Source organism: Mustela nigripes, chromosome 6, assembly GCF_022355385.1.
Source record: "Mustela nigripes isolate SB6536 chromosome 6, MUSNIG.SB6536, whole genome shotgun sequence".
NCBI classification, from domain to species: domain Eukaryota; kingdom Metazoa; phylum Chordata; class Mammalia; order Carnivora; family Mustelidae; genus Mustela; species Mustela nigripes.
The window spans coordinates 6,869,706-6,890,023 of record NC_081562.1 but is presented as its reverse complement, the minus strand read 5'-3'; the positions used below and the strand labels follow the sequence as shown (position 1 = coordinate 6,890,023).

Sequence of the window (20,318 nt, the reverse complement as noted above, 5' to 3'; positions counted from 1 at the left end):
TCAGTCCAGAGCAGATACGGAGATATATTAAAAGGTCACCATTCAACCCATCACATGGGGTCATGTGTTACACAACAATAGATAACTAACACGGTATTGCAATAATTGATCATCTGCTTCCTTGACTAAACTTGAGGACGAGAATTGTCTTGTTCACTTTTGAATCCTCCAGCTCCTAGTCCAGTTTCTAGCTCAAAACTCTGTCAAAAAGAATACATAGTTTGTTGACATTTTAAAAATATACAGGATAGTATTTAATGATATGGAAGACACATATGGTATCTTTTTCTCTGGAGGAAGCAGTTCACAAACTTTGTATGTTACTGTTGTAAAAATGTGTAGACTTGGGGCTACTGGGTGGCTCAGTGGGTTAAGGTCTCTGCCTTTGGCTCAGGTCATGATCTCAGGGTCCTGGAATTGAGCCCCGGGTCAGGCTCTCTGCTCGGCGGGGAGCCTGCTTCCCCCTCTCTCTGCCTACCTCTTTGCCTACTTGTGATCTCTCTGTGTCAAATAAATAAATAAAATCTCTTAAAAAATACATTTAAAAATGTGTAGACTAAAAGAAAATATACCAAAATATTATTTTTCTTTCATTGTCTTCACTGAATATGTACTACTACTATAATGTATTTAAAATATTTTGAATAAATGTTTTCTTATTTATTTTACATACTTTGTATATAATTCTGCATCTTTTGTGCGCAAAATTTTAATGAGAACTAGTCCATGTTAAAACCTACTTTTCTCAAACATTATTTCGTAACGCTACATTGGACAATAAATCCTTATTTTCTGAACTATTTTTCTATGGAATAAATTTTTTTGCACGCAGTGACACTGCTTCTGAATGTAGAAAACACCTCGTGAGCTTACCTCCTTCACCATTAGCCAGTTGCTGGACACTCAGGTGCTAAATAAATTCTTGTAGATGGATAGACTGTTATTGCTAATACATGCAACGATGAACGATTTTTCCTTCTGCAGTGTTCCTTGCGCGCTCACAAAAGTCTCAAGTGCCGTGCAGCCGTCTGTGAGAGGGCATCTTAAGGGAAACGTCTTAGACTCTTCGAGAAAGGGGTCACGTAGAGTTAAAAAAATACTAAGAGGGGCGCCTGGGTGGCTCAGTGGGTCAAGCCTCTGTCTTCAGCTCAGGTCATGATCCCAGAGTCCTGGGATCGAGCCCTGCATTGGGTTCTCTGCTTATCAGGGAGTCTGCTTCCTCCCCTCTCTCTCTGCCTGCCTCTCTGCCTACTTGTGATCTCTGTCTGTTAAATAAAAAATAAATAAATAAAAAAGATATATTTAAAAAAAATACTAACGGATGGGGCACCTGGGTGGCTCAGTGGGTTGGGCCTCTGCCTTCAGCTCAGGTCATGATCTGGGTCCCGGGATCGAGCCCCGCATCGGCCTCTCTGCTCAACGGTGAACCTGCTTCCTCCTCTCTCTGCCTGCCTCTCTGTCTGCTTCTCTGCCTGCTTGTGATCTCTCTCTCTCTGTCAAATAAATAAAATCTTAAAAAAAAAAAAATACTAACGGCTTTTAGATCCCTGAGATCTTTATAAATATTTTTCAACCTATAGCGCGGTGAAGGCAAACGCCTACGAAATCAAGGAGCAAACTACTTTGTCCTTCCCGGGACACTCGCGAGTCCTCGCACCTACCACAAGCTCTCAGGGCCGCAGCTCGCGGGAGATCGCTCGCGCGAGATTGCGTTGCACTCGGGTTGCGCACGCGCGTTCTCCTCCCTCCCCAGCGAAGGCAAAGGGGCTTTTTCAAGCGCGCTTGCGCACACGCTGCGCGGGAAAAGGTGGTGGAGACATGTCTGTGAGGAACGCGGCGGCAGGCCTTCCCGGGCCTGGGAGGGACGAGGACACGACGCTGCTCTTCGAGAGGGCCCATTACAGGCATGACCCGTGCTGGCTGCTGCCCGTGCCCCCACGCGTCTGTCTGGCCTGCATGGTGGAGCTGCTGCCGGAGCCCTGCGTATCGGTAAGAACAGAGGCTTCGGCATTTCCCTCAGCAAACAGCCTTCCCTCGCCAGACCGACTCCCTAGAACCTGACGCACCTTCCCTCCACCGGGCCCGCTTCGTTAACTTGACCTGGTAAGCGGGCCTGCGCCCTTGCTAGGCCGGAGTTGCCTTCTTTGCTGTACTATCCCCGCCTCAGTTTACCCTGCAGGCCGTCCTGCTCGGAGCAAGGGCCGCTTTCCCGACTAGCCCCTGTGCCTGGCTCTGGACCTCAGCTGGGCCCATTCCTGTCCGCTAAGCCCGCCACCTCCAGGACGCGCTGGCTCGCATGCCCGCCTTCCCTTCCCTTCCCCGTAGCTGCCCTGCCCTTAGTTGCCGTCGCCATGTCTCCTGGATTGAGCCTCGGCTCGGCCCACGGGCCAGGTGCACGCGCAGCCGAGGCTCCTCATTCCCTTCCCATGTCTTAGGGTGTAAATGTGGGGGCTGCCTTGGTCTCTGCGATGGCAGGGGTGACAGGCAGAAGTTACAGCCAGGCAGAGTGCAGTGAAGGGGAAGAACTTTCTAGTAAGCAGAGCTGGCTGAAAAATGGGCTTTCCCCCTCACTGCCTGCCCACCTCTGTAGTGAGTTTTTTTTGGTCCGTGGAGGCATCCAAGAAAAGTTTGGGAGATCACTTTTCTCTCAGATTCATGAGAGGGGCATTCGTCCCTTGGAGGGAAGGGGGGTGGGCTAGATCAGTGGTTCTCAAGTTGTTGTCTTATTCTCAGGATGCCTTTACACTTTTAAAGTGTGTTGAGGACCCCAAAGAGCTTTTGTTTATGTGGGTTGTATCCGCTGATATTTACTGTATTAGAAGTAAAAACAATTTTAAAATACTAATTTAAAAATACTGCTAAGTCCATTATATATTAGCATAATTGGTTTTATTGTGGCAAAATACACATGACATAAAATCTACCATTTTAAGTGTACAGTTCTGTAGCATAAGTAATTTAAGTAAAAATAATGATATTTTCCAAAGTAAAAAGGTAGTGAAAGGAATGGCTCATTTTTGCAAGTGTCTTTAATGTCTAGCTTAATAGAAGATAGCTGGATTCTCATATATTTCTGCACTTAATCTGTTGTGTATTACTTGTCATGTAATCTTTGAAAAATTTCACTGTATGCTTGTGAGAGAATAAGAGTGAAAAGAGCAAACTGCATTAAGTATTATATGAAAATAATTTTGATCTTTTGGATACCCTGTAAGGGTTCTGGGCATCCTCTGGTGTTCCCAGGCTACCCTCTGAGAACTGATAGCTCTAGCTGATAATATTTGAGATTTCATTGAGACCAGGAGTTCTGAGGCTGCCATTCCTTGATAGCGAGTCAGACATAAAGAGATAAATAAGACGATTAATAGAGGAGAATATGAGAAGGCTAAAAATTACTAGGATTTTAGTAGCTAGATATATTTATGGTCAAGAGCTGTTGGGATAAGGAGGGAAACTGGGAAAAAGGTTTTTTAGAGGAGGAAGCATTTGAATTAGGCTGGAGAAGATGAGTGAGATTTGTTCCAGAGGCAATGGGAGAGCTTATCCCAGGAGGTAGGTATTAGCAAGGAGGAGTTCGGGGAGGTAATCAGAGTGTTCGAAAGGAAGTTGAGGGAAGTGGGATTGAAAAGCCAGCTTAAGATGCGTTCCTCCAAGTGTTTGAATCCAAGCTAGAGTGTGGACTTAATCCCACAGGTAAAAGAGAGTCCTCAAGATTTTTAGATCACTAGCTTAATGAATTATGTAGGAGGAGCTGATGAAGGAATACATGAGATTTGCAATAGCACAGGTTAGAGGCACCAAGAAAGCGCACTTTACTTCTTTTTTTTTTTTTTTTTTTAAGATTTTATTTATTTGACAGACAGATCACAAGTAGGTAAAGAGGCAGGCAGAGAGAGGAGGAAGCAGGCTCCATGCTGAGCAGAGAGCCCGATTCGGGGGCTCGATCCCAGGACCCTGGGATCATAACCTGAGCCGAAGGCAGAGCTTTAATCCACTGAGCCACCCAGGCAACCCTGCACTTTACTTCTTACTGAATGCACTTTTTTTTTTTTTTTTTTTTTTTTTAGCTTCGGCTCTCACCAATTGAAAGGGGGATGCTGTTAGTTATACCCATGTTCCTGCTCTATCCTCAGTGCATGCTCCCTTTCTTTTTCTAACTTTTGCTACTATCTTGAGCACTTTACACAGCTACTATCCAGTTCCCTGTACAGGGAAGTGAATTGAGTGTGAAGATTTATGTCCATGTTGAATGGAAGGATGCGTTTCTCTACCGACCTCTTTGAGGCTTATGCAGGGTCTCCAGAATCACTCTCCTGGACCGTTGAAGTGGAAAGGGCACTGACCTTGCATAAGACCTCCTTGGAGACATTTGAGTCCTGGGCTTCTGTTTTCTCATCTATAAAACGGTGACAGTAATACCTATTTTTGCTTGCTTCACCAACTTGTTAGGTTTAAATGAGCTAGTAGACAAAAGAGTGATTTGTGAATAGTAAAGTGGTCTGTAAATACAGGGTGGTGGGAACCTTAGCTCATGAATAATCCTCTGTATGAACACATGGATTCCTGTGTGTAGTTTATGCCCTTTTTCCTACTCCCTTTAGGGATATATGACCTTACTATTGTTTAGATGAACCCTTTGGTATCATTTTGCAATTATATTTAGAAATTACAGTTGTTTGGGTTCAGAATAACTGAGACTTGTTTTTTTTAAGATTTTTTATTTATTTATATGACAGAAAGAGAGATCACAAGTAGGCAGAGAGGCAGGCAGAGAGAGAGAGGAGAAAGCAAGCTCCCCGCTGAGCACAGAGCCTGATGTGGGGTTCGATCCCAGGACCCTGAGATCATGACCTGAGGCAAAGGCAGAGGCTTAACCCACTGAGCCACCCAGGTGCCCCCTGAAGCTTGGTTTTTACTGAATTTTTTTTTTTTCATCTCTCTCAAGCTGGTGCGCAAGAAGCATGTGCTGTCCTGCTTCCGAGATGCTCTCTTGAGGCATGCCTCGCTGGTCATGCAGCTGGTGGCTCAGGATCAGAGAATCTGTATTCACTTCATAAGCACGCTTTTTGGTGAGATTAGAAGGGGAACTTGGCATGAATTTTGTATGTATAGCATGTATATTTGTTTTGGGGTTTGGAGAAGTGGGTCTTGGAAAGACAATTTAGGTTTTTGGCCATTTATCAGTTTAATGTATTAGTAAATTATTTTGTCATATTATGAAGAAATGATCCCCTTTCTAAGACACATGATGCATTGGATGGTAACTGGCTTTGCTACAGCCAAGAGGGTTGTAAAAGTGTGAATATGAGTATGGGAAATGTGTGATATTCAAAAAGTCCACTCTGCCCCTCAATAGGGTCAGAAGGTCCAGACTAGACTCCATTGACCTGGTGTGACCTGATTGAATTACTTTCCCTCTTCTGTGCCTGAGATGGATTAAAAGGTCCCTTATTTTAATGTCATTATAATGTCCTATGGAAAGAACCCTTTCAGGGAGGAGGGGAGCTAACTCATATTGGGTATTTTTCTCTGCTAGAGGCTTTTCAGGCTTTTAACTGCCAAGACAGTTCTTTAAGGGAGAGAAGATGGTCCCCAAGGCTAAAGGAAGACATGGTTAACAACGGGAAGAACTGGAATTTTACCCCAGGTCTATTACAGACCCCAGAACACTTAGTTTTTATACTGTGCCACACTGACTGTTTTTATTCTTTTAAAGCCAGAGTGGGTCACTGAAAGTCTAGGTGTTTGGTGTTGAGGATAGCGTTTATCTGGGACATTGCTTAAAGCTGCTATTAGTCTAGAATTTATAGCTTGCCTCTGTGGGTTTGTTTCTCTTTTAACTATTTACCATCCCCATCTCTTCTCTCTCTCGGCTCCAAGGGCTGTTATGCAATGTGGAAGATGGGAGTGTAACAGACCTCTGTATTGAAGGTAAGGTGAAACTGTGTATCTAGCGTTTGAAGCTGAGGGTATTAACCGCAATTGCAGCTCTGGTTATTTGAGATCTTAATGAAATAACTGCTTCATTTTAGAGACATATCAAGAAAAGTCAGTTGTCAATCTGTGTCAGAAACCAGGGATGCATAGATGGGTAAGACATGGTTCCTGCCCTCTAAGAGTTTACAATCTGGAGGAGAGGTTGGATGGCAAATAATGAGAGCTGAAGAACACTGTTAGAAAGGCATGTACAAATTCTCTTTTCATTCCATCTACATTTGTTGGTTAAAAGTTGTCTGCACATAGGCAACGGTAAGAGCTGTGGAAGTGTAGAAAGGGTGCGAGGAGTGGCGTGCCTGTCTGGCTCAATCAGAAGAGCATATGGCTCTTGATCTTGGGGTCTTGAGTTCTAGCTTCATGTTGGGGGTATAAATACTAAAATAAACTTTAAAGGACTTGAGGAGAAAGAAGACAAGAGAATTGGGATAGGAGGATTCTTGCAAAAAGAGCAAGAATTGTATCAGTTAGGGGCTAGTCAAGAAACAGAAACCACAGGAGTTATTTAAACAGGGAAAACTTAGGGGTACCTGGGTGGCTCAGTCGCTTAAGCATCTGCCTTTGGCTCAGGTCATGATCCCAGGGTCCTGGGATTGGGCCCCACCTTGGGCTCCTTTCTCAGCAGGAGCCTGCTTCCCCCTCTCCCTCTGCCAGATGCTCCCCCTGCTTGTACTCTCTCTCTGTCAAATAAATAAAGTCTTCTAAAAAATAAACAGGGAAAACTTTAATATAAAAATTATTAGCTGGGTAACTGAAGGCAAAAAGAGAACACCCAAGTTTTCACAGAGGTAGCAATATCATAAAGCAACTCCCACCCTTAGGGCTGGGGAAACAAAAGGAGGTTGGAATTACTAAAACATAAATTTTCTCTGAGGAGGGGATGCTGCTTGACTGCTCCTGGGTCTCTGACCATTCAGCCTTGCAGTTAGCAGCTGTAACAGATCACAAGTTAATATCTGTATATCCCTCTGCCCATCTCTCGGTCTAGATAATGTGGACAAGAACACCACTTGAAGTTTGACCACTGGCAGGAATGGGGAGATTTCCCTTCACCGTTCGACCACTCTTGGGTGGGGCTATAATTCTAAAGCCATCCACTTCTAATTGGTGCCAGGGTAACTTGCAGACCTTCCTCAGAACCCCGGAACTTTACTGAGGTGGTGGGCACTAGAGACTGCAAAGCCAGAGAAGAAGGATTTGCTCCTTCCTCATTGTTTCCTGTTTGCTGCCTACCTTCTTCCTGTTTCTATTATCCTAGAATGTTTCTTTTCAGAAAGGCAGAGCCTTTCTGCAGTAGCCTCTAAATCTTATTTGTAGCTTTTCCCAGACTTGCAGAGCCAGCCTCTTCTTCACTGCTCCTCAAACATGCCAGCAGAAGCATCACAAATGATTGTATAGAAGGATGGGTTTGGGGCTGAGAGATAATATTATAAGCAATTATAGGTGGTTTACGTGCAGTAGCTCATTTAGTCCTAACAACCCTATGAAGTTGATACTATTATTATTTCCCACCAGAGGAATTAAGAGTCTTATTTAAGATCCTATAGTTAGGGCACCTGGGTGACTCAGTGGGTTAAAGCTGCTGCCTTCGGCTCAGGTCATGGTCTCAGGGTCCTGGAATTGAGTCCCACATCAAGCTCTCCGCTCAGCAGGGAGCCTGCTTCTCTCTCTCTCTCTCTCTGCCTGCCTCTCCATCTACTTGTGATCTCTCTCTGTCAAATAAATAAATAAAATCTTAAAAAAAAAAAGATGCTATAGTTAGTTGCTAGAAAAGGGAAATCTATACTATTGAGTGTGCCATAGTTCTGTTTTCTAGTATATAAAGGAGCAAACTGTGAGGAGGAAAAAAGTAGAGAGAGTATAAAATAGCAGTTTTCAACCTGAGCTTCAAAATAGACTCACCTGGGTAGCTTTAAAAATACCCAAATGCTTAGGCTCTTTCTCTAGAGATTCTGATTTAATTTGTCTAGACTGGGAGTTGGGCATTAATATATTTTTTTGAAACTTCCTAAGTAATTCTAATGTGCAGCCTAATTGTAAACCACTTATATAAAATGATAAAGAAGCCAGGAATCCTTTGGTTTAGATACATACACACAGTTTAGGGAGATAGAAAAGACTATACTGGTAACACAAACAAATGACTTTGAGTAGAAGGGCTATGAAAGGCGACGTGTGGGCCAGGAGTTTGTCTTCTGGTTACTAATGCTACTGTGTCTGCTCAGTCCTTATCCAGCTTACAACTCAGCTGAAGTTAGAGCAGATCATTCATTGCCTGCTGGATGAGTGCCACAAAGAGGTCAGTAAATATCTGTGGGTTCTTGAGTACCCCTCAGAATCCTCAGAAATCAGAGCTGTGTGCAACCCTCTTTGGATAGATAGTTGGGGAGGTTGGAATACATAGAGAAAGGGATCTGCGTGATCAGTGAGTCAGTGGCAGAGCCAGAGCTCAGGCTTGGGCCTTCTGATCCTGGTCCGCTACTGTTTGTAGCTTCCCTCCTTCCCCTTTCAGTCTTCCAAACGCTGCGTTTGTGCAGTGAAGTCCCATCTTTCTGACATAATCACCCCATGGCTATTCTCCATGTCCAAGTACAACATAGATTTTCTTGATCAATTTAAGGAAATATGTTTACTATGTCTTGGCTTGCTTGGTGTTTTTATTTGGTTTGAATTGTATACAGTATTTTATACTAAAGTAATTTGCTTTTATCAACATCTAAGGCAGGCACTGAGTAGGTATATTTAACCTGCCTTCTTCTTCAAGGTAGTCAAAGATACCAATTTAATAAGTAGTTTTTGCATTATGTTTAAGATTTAGAAATAATATCAGAATCATTATTTTTATTTTTTACAAAAGGAAGATATATGTTTAACACCAAGAGAAACATGCAATTATAAATTATACTAAATTATCATAATTACTCTGCATGTGATTAATATATCAGGTTGAATTTATAATTATATATATCAATACTTATCACTATGACAGTGCCATTTAACCCTTTTGAGCACTTTCCATATGCTAGGCACTGTGTTAGGTGGTTTATGTGCAGTATCTCATTTAGTCCTAACAACATTATGAAGTTATTATTATTTCCCACCAGAGTAATTAAGAGTCTTACTTAAGATGTTATAGTTAGTCACTAGAAAAGGGAAATATATACTATCAACTCTGCCTATAAACCATTAAGCATAGGGACTGGCAAATAGAGTTCAATAATGGTTATGATAATGATAATGTATATATATATTTTTAAATTAAACTAAATTTAATTTTAATTTTTACTTTTATTTTTTTTCACTCAGCCAGAATTCTATCCTTATGATGTTCCCAACTCTCACCCCCCAGTTTCTGGCTGTATAGGAGACAAAAAATATGCTAATTTTAATTCAGTTTAACTGTCATGTACTGAGCTAGATATGAGCACTCAGAGAGGAATCTGACTCCGAGCCTTTCTCCAGGGAGATAGACACTTATTTAAAGAGGCTAATTACTGATTGTATTGAGAGACACATACAATATAGGCTTTGGTCTGGATAGAGCAAGATACATTTTGGTGGGACATCTGTCCTGATCCTAATTTATGGAGTGGAATGTGTTCACTTTCTATAGCTGTGTAACATGCCCTCCATGAGAGGCAGCCTGGCCACCCTGACCCTTCTTGGCAAGTTGGTGGATGCCATCCCTCCCCTGGCAGACAAACTTGTAATGGAACACAGTGAGTGACCTCTGGGGAGGAGTTGCTACTACCCTTTTACCTGGTTTGATCACACTTCCATCTGGGTGGTCCATTCAGTATATACACCTGGGAAATCATTACTTTCCTTCTCTAGGATTTAATTTTCCCATCTGCAAAATGTACTCTATGTTGGCCAAGTCGAAAAAAGTATTTCTTGACTCTGATCTTGAGTCATTTTGATTCACTATGTTAGTACAAACTAATTAAATACTTATTTTGAACCTTCCTTTGGGTGAAAGGAAGAATTAGTTCTGCAATATAGAAGTATTTTTTTCTATCAGTAAAAAGCAAATAAATATCTCACAGACTGTTTACCCCAGGGTAAGTCACTGCACTTCTCTAAGATTTGGTTTTCCCTTCTCATTAAGTGCCCAGAAATCATTTATTATGGGGGGTTATAGGGTATTACTATTACTACCCTACTGGGCACAGTAGTCTGGAGTGTCATACAGCAGTTGACATACAGCTGGCATACAATTGACATACAGCAGTTTCATACTGTTTTATGGACAGGTGACCTGATGGAGCATCTGTTGAGAGGTTTAGTGTACCCCAATGAAGGGGTGCAAGCTTCTGTCTGTTACCTCTATGGGAAGCTGTACTCCTCACCAGTGGCTGCTGAGATACTTTTGGGCCATTTCCGGGAGAAGCTGTGTCCTCTCTTCCTTTCTACCCTGGATGGTGCCCAGACAAAGGAGCTACAGATCAACTGTTTGGGTAAGATGTAGGTTTGGAGAGAAAAGAGAGAACGCTTTTGAGGTTTTGCTTGAGGACTTGAGATGTTGGCTCTTTAGTGGTGGGAAAGTTTGGTGCCTTATAAAGGGTAGAAGTCATGGGTTTGGAAATAAGATCCACAGACTGTGAGACATGACTAGAGTTGGTGTGGCATCTTAAAAATTTTTGCCTTTGGGTGCATGGGTAACTCAGTTGATTAACCATCTGCCTTCTGCTCGGGTCCTGGGATTGGCTCCATGTTGGCTCCCTGCTCATTGGGGAGTCTGCTTCTTCCTCTCCCTCTGCCCCTCCCCCCATTCATTCTATCTCCCTCACACTCCCTCTCTCAAATACATAAATAGAATCTTACAAAAAGAAAAAAAGAATGTTGCCTTTGGAAGAAAAAGAAGAAAGTGGCACAACAATTTTCTACCTCTGGTTTTTACTGCCTGTCCTAGTGTGTCCTGTTTTTTGCTGCTAAGTTATTCTTCACATTGCACAGCTCGCATTCTCTCAGTTTCCTATTTGAAAAATCTTCTATGGTATCTCTGGCCTCCAGGGTGATGTGCAGGTATTTCTACTTGTTATTTGAGGCTCCTTAGGAGCCCCAGTGTACCCATTCAGCCTCTTCTGCTGCGTCCTTACTTAGGTACATAAGATCTATCAAATGCTTCTGAGTAGGGAGCTTTTGCTTTTTGAACAGAGCACATGGCCACTGTGACTGGAGACTGGGCGAGGGCCTGTTCTTAAGCAGGATCTACAGGGAAAAACATAGTCTAAGTGACAATAGTTTCTTTTCACAGTTTAGGCCAAGAGCTCTGTTATGAACAGTCCAGTCACACATAGTGAGTATTCATTTTGGCCCAGGCTCTGGGCCAGGCTCTAGGATCATAAAGATGACCAAACCCAAGATCTGTTCTGAAGCAGCTCATAGTCTAGTATAGAAAACAGACGTGGACAATTAGAGCCCAGTGTGGTAAGTGTTGCCATGGTGGTGGTATATGAAAGTGTGGGATTCTGTTCAACATTGGGTTAGAGGTCCTCGCCAGAACAATGAGGCAAGAAAAAGAAATAAAAGGCATCAAAATTAAGAAGGAAGAAATATAACTGTCTCTGCAGATGCCATCATTTTATATACAGAAACCCTAAAAACTTCACCAAAAGACTGTTAAAAACTAATAAATGAATTTAGTAAAGTCACAGGATATAAAATCAGTTTTTTTTTCTAAATGCTAATAGTGAATTATCTGAAAAAGAAGTTAAAACAATCCCATTTATAACAGCATTAAAAATAACAAAGTACTGGGACACCCGGGTGACTCGGTATGTTAAGTGCCTGACTTTGGCTCGGGTTATGATCTTACAGTTCTAGGAGCCTATAGGCTCTGTGCTGAGTGGGGAGTTTGCTTCTCCCTCTACCCCCCACCCCTACTGCTTGTGCTCTCTCAAATAAGTAAAATCTTAAAAAAAACCCCACCACAACAAACAACCCACAAAATACTTAGGAATGTTTAAGGAGACATGAAGAAGTTTCCAGAAGATGTCTGAGGGGCTTCCTTGGGTGTACTCTGGTACCCATACTCCTCTTGCCTCACCTCCCAAAACTTTCGTTTTTTAGGTTTGTTGAGGCAGCTGCTGAAGTATGATCTCTTTGTGTCCGTGATCATGAACAAGTCTGTGCTGGCGGACAGTACTGAGGATGTTGAGGGGCTGCCAGGAGAGACCTCATTGCCTTTGGTGCTCAAAAAGGTGATTGTCCTGTGATTCCTGGTCTCTAGATTCAATAACAAGGGAAGCCAAATGGCTCCTGGCCCTTGAATTTCTACTCTCTAAGGTTTCCAAGGTGTTTTCTTCCTGGCCCAAACAATATGCTATTAGAGTACTGGAAGTACAGTTGACCCTTTAACAACCCAGGGGTTGGGGCACTGACTACCCCTTCATACATTTGAAAATCCACATATAACTTCCAACTCTCCCAAAACTTAACTACTAATAGCCTGCTGTTGACCAGAACCCTTACTGATAACAATCAGTTAACACATATTTTGTATATCTATTATATTCTTTATTCTTACATTAAGGTAAGATAAAGGAAAGAAAATGTTATTAAATAATTCATAAGGAGGGTCACCTGGGTGGCTCAGTGGGTTAAGCCTCTGCCTTTGGCTTAGGTCATGATCTCAGGGTCCTGGGATGGAGCCCCACATTGGGCTGTTTGCTCTACAGGGAGCCTGCTTCCTCCTCTCTCTCTGCCTGCCTCTCTGCCTACTTGTGTCAAATAAATAAACTCTTAAAAAAAAATTCATAAGGAGGAGAAAATATTTATAGTACTGTATGTATTTATTGAAAAAAATCCATGTGTAAGTGGCCTGTGCAGTTCAACTGCTCAGGGGTCAACTGTAGGTTTTATTTCAGTTGTGAGTTCTTATATACACATCTTCTCCTTAACATCTAGGTTGGCTGATAATGCAGAATACAGGCATCAACAGAAACAAAGCTATCTCGGTTATTTTAGGGATAAACAACTTGCTAGAGCCCTCTTTCTCTGGACCCTGCATTCCTTGAGCCTTATTAATCTGTCTCTTTCACCCCATACAACCCAGTGCTCCAGCCATATGTAACTTCTCCCTGGCCTTGCATGTGTCAGGACATCCTGTTTCTGTGCCTGTGTAGATGCCCTTCCCCTTTGCCTTAAAACCTTTCCCCTCTCCTTTGTCCATTGATTCCTCAAGGCCTGTAGGGTTCCCTTGTCCTCTTGGTTCCTTTAGGTAGAGTGTACCTTATGTCACAGCACTTACTTCACCGTATTGTGGTTGTTGTACTGGGAGTTTCTTTAAGGCAAAACCTGATTTGGCTGTATCTCTCTGCAGTGCTCAGCACAGGGCTTGGCAGAACTACTTATCCTTATCTGATAATGGGGATATCACTAAATGACCAGATTGTGGGACTCCTTCTGCAGGAAGGAGGAGGAGCTCTGATCAGAAGTGGGAAAGGGCAGTTGGGGATAGATAAGGTAGGTATTAAAAAGCCAGCGTAAATTGCTCCTTCTTGTTTCTCTGGGATGCCTCTAGAAAGGTCCACTCAGGGCCTGTGAACTCTGAAGAGCAAGTCCTATGTCTCTGAACCAGAAGATCTCATATTAGGTTCTTTTCTGTGCTTATTTTGTTGCTGCCATCAGGGAGTCCAAGGTAACATCTAGTTAAAACATTTGATCTCAGGCTCAGCAGGGCACAAGCTCTTATGTCCTCACAGTGCAACAACAAAGCACAATGGTGGCAGGGACAGAGATTAGAGCACTTCTCCACGGGACAGGTCTTTGTAGAGATAGGAATCTTGGTTTCGGGTTCCTCTTCTCCTTTCACGTATGGAGACTGTTCCTCTCCTGACAATTTTAGATGATCAACATATTTTACTATAGCAACCAGCAAGGCTGCGGCTACGGTGAGATACGTGAGGCACTTGCCTCAGGTGTAAAATTTAAAGGGATGCTAAAAAACTCAGCAATCAAGATAGATAGTATTTCAGTGCAGTATTTTTTTTTTTTAATCAATGCAAAAAATTCATAATGAACAAAATAACAAAATTTTAAATAAAGAGAAGACTGACATGAATTCTTTTACATCTGTTCTGGCATTTTTGTCAGAGTCTAATGCTTCTCCTTCCTGTTTTGGCTGATAATCAATGTATTCTTCCAAAATTCAGGTCCCTATTATTGTCAATGTTTGTGTCCCTGCTGTTGCAATGTTGATTCATTCATTCAGTCAGATACATACTGAGCACCAATTTGATATGTCAGTCACTGTGTTAGGCACTGGGAATATCGTGGTATATAAATAGATGAGTTCCTTGTCCTTGTATGGCCTAGTGGGGAAGACAGGTTATGAACAAGTAAATAAAAAAGCAAAGTAACTCTTAATTTTGCTACAAAGGAAATAAAGAGGAAATGAGATAGTGAGGAAGTCCAGGTATAAGCTGAGTGGTCAGGCAGGGCCTCTCTGAGGGTTGATGCTTGAGCTGACACTTGAACAATTAAAGTAAGCCCGTGATCAATTATACCTCAGTGAAACTGAAAATAAACAAACTAACAAATGAATAAATAAAATAAGTAGGTAAGCCAGTGATATGAAGAACAGGTAGAAAAGTATTTCAGGCGGATAGAATAACAAATGAAGGCCAGAAGAAGGGGGACGTTTGATGTGTTCCAGAAGCAGACGGAGGCCAATGGGATGGATGGTGGGTAGAAAGTGAAGTGGCAGGGATGAGTCTAGAGATTAAGCAGGGAAGATCGTGCAAGTCCTGATGAGTTATAGTACATAATTAGGACTTTTTTAAAAAAAGATTTTATTTATTTTACAGCAAGAGAAGGAATACAAGCAGGGGAAGTGAGAGAGGGAGAAGCAGGCTTCCCCCTGAGAAGGGATCTCAGTGCAGAGCTCAATCCCAGGACCCTGGGATCATGACCCAAGCCAAAGGCAGACGCTTAACAATTGAGCCACCCAGGCACCCTAGGCCTTTTTTCTTTTTAAAGATTTTATTTATTTATTTGACAAGGTGGTGGGGAGCAGACAGGACAAGCAGAGGGAGCAGGAGAGGAAGAAGCAGGCTCTCTGCTGAGCAGGGAGACTGACTGACATAGGGCTCAATCCCAGGACCCTGGGATCATGACCTGAGCTGAAAGCAGATGTTTAATTGACTGAGCCACCCAGGTGCCCCAATTAGGACTTTTTAGTCTATTTTAATTTTTCCTTTTAAAAATATTTATTCATTTGAGAGAGAGAGGGAGAGAAAGCACAAGCAGGGGGAGAGGCAGAGGGAGAGGGAGAAACAGATACCCCACTGAGCAGGGAGCCTGACACGGCTTGATCCCAAGACCCTGGGACCATAACCTGAGCCAAAGGCAGATGCTCAAACATGAGAGCCACCCAGAAGCCCATAGGATTTATTTATTTATTTATTTTTAAGATTTTATTTATTTATTTGACAGAGATTACAAGTAGGCAGAGAGGCAGGCAGAGAGAGAGAGAGGAGAAGCAGGCTCTCCACTGAGCAGAGAGCCCGACGAGGGGCTCGACCCTAGGACCCTGGGATCATGACCTGAGCCAAAGGCAGAGGCTTTAACCCACTGAGCCACCCAGGCTCCCCTTTATTTATTTATTTTTTAAAGATTTTATTTATTTATTTGACAGAGAGAGAGAGATCACAAGTAGGCAGAGAGAGAGGAGGAAACAGGCTCCCTGCTGAGCAGAGAGTCTGATGAGGGGCTCAATCCCAAGACCCTAAGATCACAACCTGAGCCAAAGGCTGAGGCTTAACCCACTGAGCCACTCAGGTGCCCCCTAGGATTTTTTTTAAAGGATAAATTTTCATAGTTAAGTTTGTGTATGATGGAAAAGTAGGACTGGAGTGTTTTTTCTTTCTCAAAATAATAAGGAATATGCACTTTAAACCAAGAATCATTGTTTTACTTAAGAGTTGAAGAGCATTTTTCTAAGTTTTTTTTTTTCACATTTTAGCAGCTCTGAAATTGGAAGACATTTTACCATCAATAGTGTGTCATAGTTTAATTATAGCTCTTTTTCTTTTAGTGGCATATAAAATAATGGTTTGCCTTACATCAATAGCATCTTGAAATACATGTCATTTCTTATATAAAAGAGAACAAGATAAAGATTAAGACTATTTAGAGACTCTTTCACCTACTAATAGCAAAGCTGGTCAATTGTGTTCTTTTTTAAGTCTGACATGACTGAGATGGGTTTATTTAAGCTTACAGCCCTCAGATAGGTCTCTACTAGGTATGAGTGTCACTTGGTCCTTTTCTTCTGAAGCTCTAAAACCAGACATAACTCTCTTTTGTCTCATGTTATATGTTCTACTCACCATTTTCCCATAGGAGGCCAGTTTCTCCTACACTTCATGTCCACAGTTGCAGTTAACCCTTTCCCTGATTTTTTTTTTAAATAAGGTTTTATTTTATTTTTTTTTAAAGATTTTATCTATTTATTAGAGAGCAAGTGTCTGGGAGGGAGAAGGAGAGAGGATCTGCTGCAGACTGTACATTCAATGCGGAGCCCAGTGTGGGGCTCAGTCCCATCCCGTGAGATCATGACCTGAGCCAAAACCAAGTCGGATGCTTAACTGACAGAGGCACCCAGGTGTCCCCTTTCCTTGATTTCTGAAAGTGTCATGGGACTCCCAATAGGTATGGTGTTCAGTAGGAGTTTGGATGTTACTCAGAGTATAATGGAAATTCACTGAAATATTTTTTAAAAGATTTTTTTTAGGGGCGCCTGAGTGGCTCAGTGGTTTAAGCCTCTGCCTTCGGCTCAGGTCATGATCTCAGGGTCCTGGGATCAAGCCCCGAGTCGGGCTCTCTGCTCGGCGGGGAGCCTGCTTCCCCCTCCCTCTCTGCCTACTTATGATCTCTCTCTATCAAATAAATAAATAAAAATCTTAAAAAAAAGATTTTATTTATTTATTTGACAGAGAGAGAGAGAGATCACAAGTAGGCAGAGAGGCAGGCAGAGAGAGAGAGAGGAGGAAGAAGCAGACTCCCTGCTGAGCAGAGAGCCCCATGCAGGACTCGATCCCAGGACCCTGAGACCATGTCCTGAGCCAAAGGCAGAGGCTCAACCACTGAGCCACCCAGGCGCCCCAACACTGAAATATTTTGAGTAGAGAAATAAACTAATCTAAAACTTTAGTGGAGGAGGCATTTCTCCTGTAGGAAGACTCCTAGATTTGGACGTGGCTGACCTGGGTTTCTGCCTTAGCTTTGCCACTTATTAACTGTGTGGCCTGGAGCGTGTGACTTAACCACCATGAGCTTTAATTCCTCCTTCTGTAGGTTGAGAGTCTCCAAGACCACCCCTAGGTTCAATGATTGCTAGGAGGACTCAACAGATAGTCATACTCATGGCTCTTATTTAATACAGATGCAAAGCAAAAAGGATACAAAGCAAAATCAGCAAAGGGAAAAGGCCTATGTGGTAAAGTTCAGGAAAACTAGGTACAGGATTCTGAGTCCTCTCCCAGTGGAGTCAGACAAGGAGGCACTTTCTTCCTTCAGCAATGAATTGTGGCAACACATGTAAGATGGGGCCTGGCAGGGAAGCTCATTAGAGTCTCAGTGCCCAAAAATTTTATTGGGGGCTGATAGTCACCTTGGTCCCCTCTACCTAGCACATACCAAAATTCCAGACTCACAGAAGGATGGCAGGTATTCAGCGTGTAGGCGCCAGTGTTTGTATAGAGAGTAGTCACAAAGTCACTATTATTGGTTCTGGGAGTGGCGGGAGCTCTCCTGAGATCCAGCTTCCCAAATCCATTCAGTGACAAACTTTGCAGACAGCCATTTCTAAGGATAACAGCCTCATGCCTGCATTGTTAGTTCTTTTCAGCACACTCCGTAAAGTGAGACTCACAGTAGAACGGTCCCTTGTTACCTTTCAGGCTTGTTGCAAGCTTCAAAACCAGATGAGGGCTGTGAAAATACTTTTGTCAATGAAGGCCCAAACCCTTCTTGGTGATGGCTTTAGTGTTCTTTGATGCCATTATGTTCTTTTGTTCTGTTTCCCACCCGCTGTTCTTCATAGAGACCCCAGTCCGTAATCTGTAGCTTTCCCCAAGCACCACCCTTGTGTCTGATGCTGCATGGCCCTCTGTCACCATAGCACTTTTTGTTGCCTGTTTCTCCAGCTTCTCCTCTCTAGAGATGAGACTCTGCAGGTGGCCAGTGCCCACTGTATGACTGCCGTACTGGTCCACTCCCCACTGAAGCATGCCCCAGCCTTCATCCATGCCGACATTCCAGGTAGGGAGCTCCTTCTAATCTTCTCTTCTGAGGACCCCAGAGTTCTGACTGGAGACCCTGGAGTCACAGCAGCAGCAGCTGTCCTATTGGTTTTTTTTTTTTTTTTTTTGATAATGCGTACTGGAGAGAGAGGTTGATGACAAGCTCAGTTGTACAGGATACACTCTGAGAATAAGGCCTCATTAAGTGAATCCTTTTGCTACAGATTCCTTATAATGACCTTGACCATCTAGGGGTAACACCTAGTGTGGGGTGATGGAAAGATGCCGCATTTAGGTCCTCAACTTGGCTGCTTCATGGATAAGGAAATTGAGGATCAGAGAAGGGAAATAACTGGTGTAAACTTATAAGGCTAGTCACAGGCAGAGAAGGCTATGCAGTCAAGCCTCTCTGGCTCTAAAAACTTTCTGCATCATGCTGTTACCCACCCTGGGCTTTAAGAGACCCGAGTTCCAGTCGAACCTCTGCCATTGACAATAGCTCTTTCTGGGTCTCAGTTTCCTCACCTGTTAAAATGATGATGTTAGACCATAATCCTGAGGTTATTTTCCAGGTTTACCTGTGAATTCATGATCACATCTCATGGAGGGTGTGTGTGAACAGATGTAATAGGTGTGAGATGCTGAGTAGTCCAAACCCCTAGCTTTAGTGACGGGATCGTGGTCACACGACTGTCATTTATTGTTTTCTCCCCTCTCCCGGCCAGAGTTCCTCTTTGAGCACCTTTCCTCTTCCAGCGAAGTGCTTGTCTGGTCCAGCTACAACTGCTTGATACTTCTGGCAGAAGAGCCACTCTTCTTTTCCAAGTGCCACACGGTGTATGGTTGGTAGTGGGAGTCCTACACTAGCTCTGGTAGGGTGGTGGTCAGCACTTTTTTTTTTAAGTAGGCTCCATGCCCAGTATGGAGCCCAGTGCAGGACTTGAACTCATAATCCAGAGATCAAGACCTGAGCTGAGATTAAGAGTCAGATGTTTAACTAACTGAGCCACCCCACACACCCACAGTGTGATCAGTACTTTGAAGGTTAGTAGCAGTAAGAAGGATGGGGGACTGGGGCGCCTGGGTGGCTCAGTGGGTTAAGCCGCTGCCTTCGGTTCAGGTCATGATCTCAGGGTCCTGGGATCGAGTCCTGCATCGGGCTCTCTGCTCAGTGGGGAGCCTGTTTCCCTCTCTCTCTGCCTGCCTCTCCATCTACTTGTGATTTCTCTCTGTCAAATAAATACATAAAATCTTTAAAAAAAAAAAAAAAAAGAAGGATGGGGGACTAGCTTACACCTTGGAGGCAGTGCTGGGTCTAGTCATTCCATCAGCCCAAACTCATTACCAGATTCCATATGCAAGCAGGGACATCCAGACAGTTCCCACTGCTGATTAGAAGAAGTCTCCTTGTTTGGCAAGAGAAAAGTACTCTTATTAGCCCCTGAATGAATTCCTTAAGAATGACTTTACTCAGCCTTGGATTCAGTCTTTTCCTGTCCCCCAGGTATGTGTCCATCAAGTTAGTCCCTAAGTTTAGCTGATTCATTCTTTCATAGTTTTTTGAAACTGTCCCTTCTTCCTTCCTGGTGGTATTTTTTTTTTTGTCTGGGACTTTTTACATCATGTCTGGATTTTTAGACTGGACACATTTGGTTATTCATTTTATATTCTATGTTCCTGTTCTGTGCCAGGCACCAGGCTGGGACTTAAGAGATTTAGTGATACCTAGAATGTGGTCCCTGTTCTCTGGAAGGGGAGAGAAATGCAAACAAGCCAATTAGGGCTCTGCCAAAGGGAAGTATAGGAGGTGTGGGAGCTCACTGGAGGCCCATAGCTCTGCCTGAATGGATTAGGGAAGGCTTCCAGGAGGAGTGGAGGTCTGACCCGCTTCTTTGAGAAGGAATGTGAGTGTGTCTAGCGGAAAAAGGGACAACTCAGTCAGTAGACATTTACTAAATACTTTAAGTACCAGGGCCTGTGCTATGGCTTGTGCTGAGTTTCGGGGAGACAGAGATGAATCAGAGAATGGCCTGCCCTTGAAGATCTCACAGTCCCATCCCCTCTGTTCAGTCGTGT

General features: G+C 43.2%; 1 protein-coding gene across 1 annotated transcript in view; it reads left to right on the top strand.

Moving 5' to 3' along the window:
• Positions 1–1,818: 1,818 nt before the first annotated feature.
• Positions 1,819–20,318, top strand: part of MEI1 (meiotic double-stranded break formation protein 1) — a 79,583-nt gene continuing 61,083 nt past the window's right edge. Inside the window, exons 1-9 of the mRNA XM_059404581.1 lie at positions 1,819–1,989; positions 4,946–5,069; positions 5,881–5,931; positions 8,220–8,293; positions 9,608–9,713; positions 10,248–10,451; positions 12,067–12,197; positions 18,147–18,261; positions 18,968–19,084. Coding sequence (XP_059260564.1) covers positions 1,819–1,989; positions 4,946–5,069; positions 5,881–5,931; positions 8,220–8,293; positions 9,608–9,713; positions 10,248–10,451; positions 12,067–12,197; positions 18,147–18,261; positions 18,968–19,084 — 1,093 coding nt within the window. The remainder of the gene's footprint in view (positions 1,990–4,945; positions 5,070–5,880; positions 5,932–8,219; positions 8,294–9,607; positions 9,714–10,247; positions 10,452–12,066; positions 12,198–18,146; positions 18,262–18,967; positions 19,085–20,318) is intronic.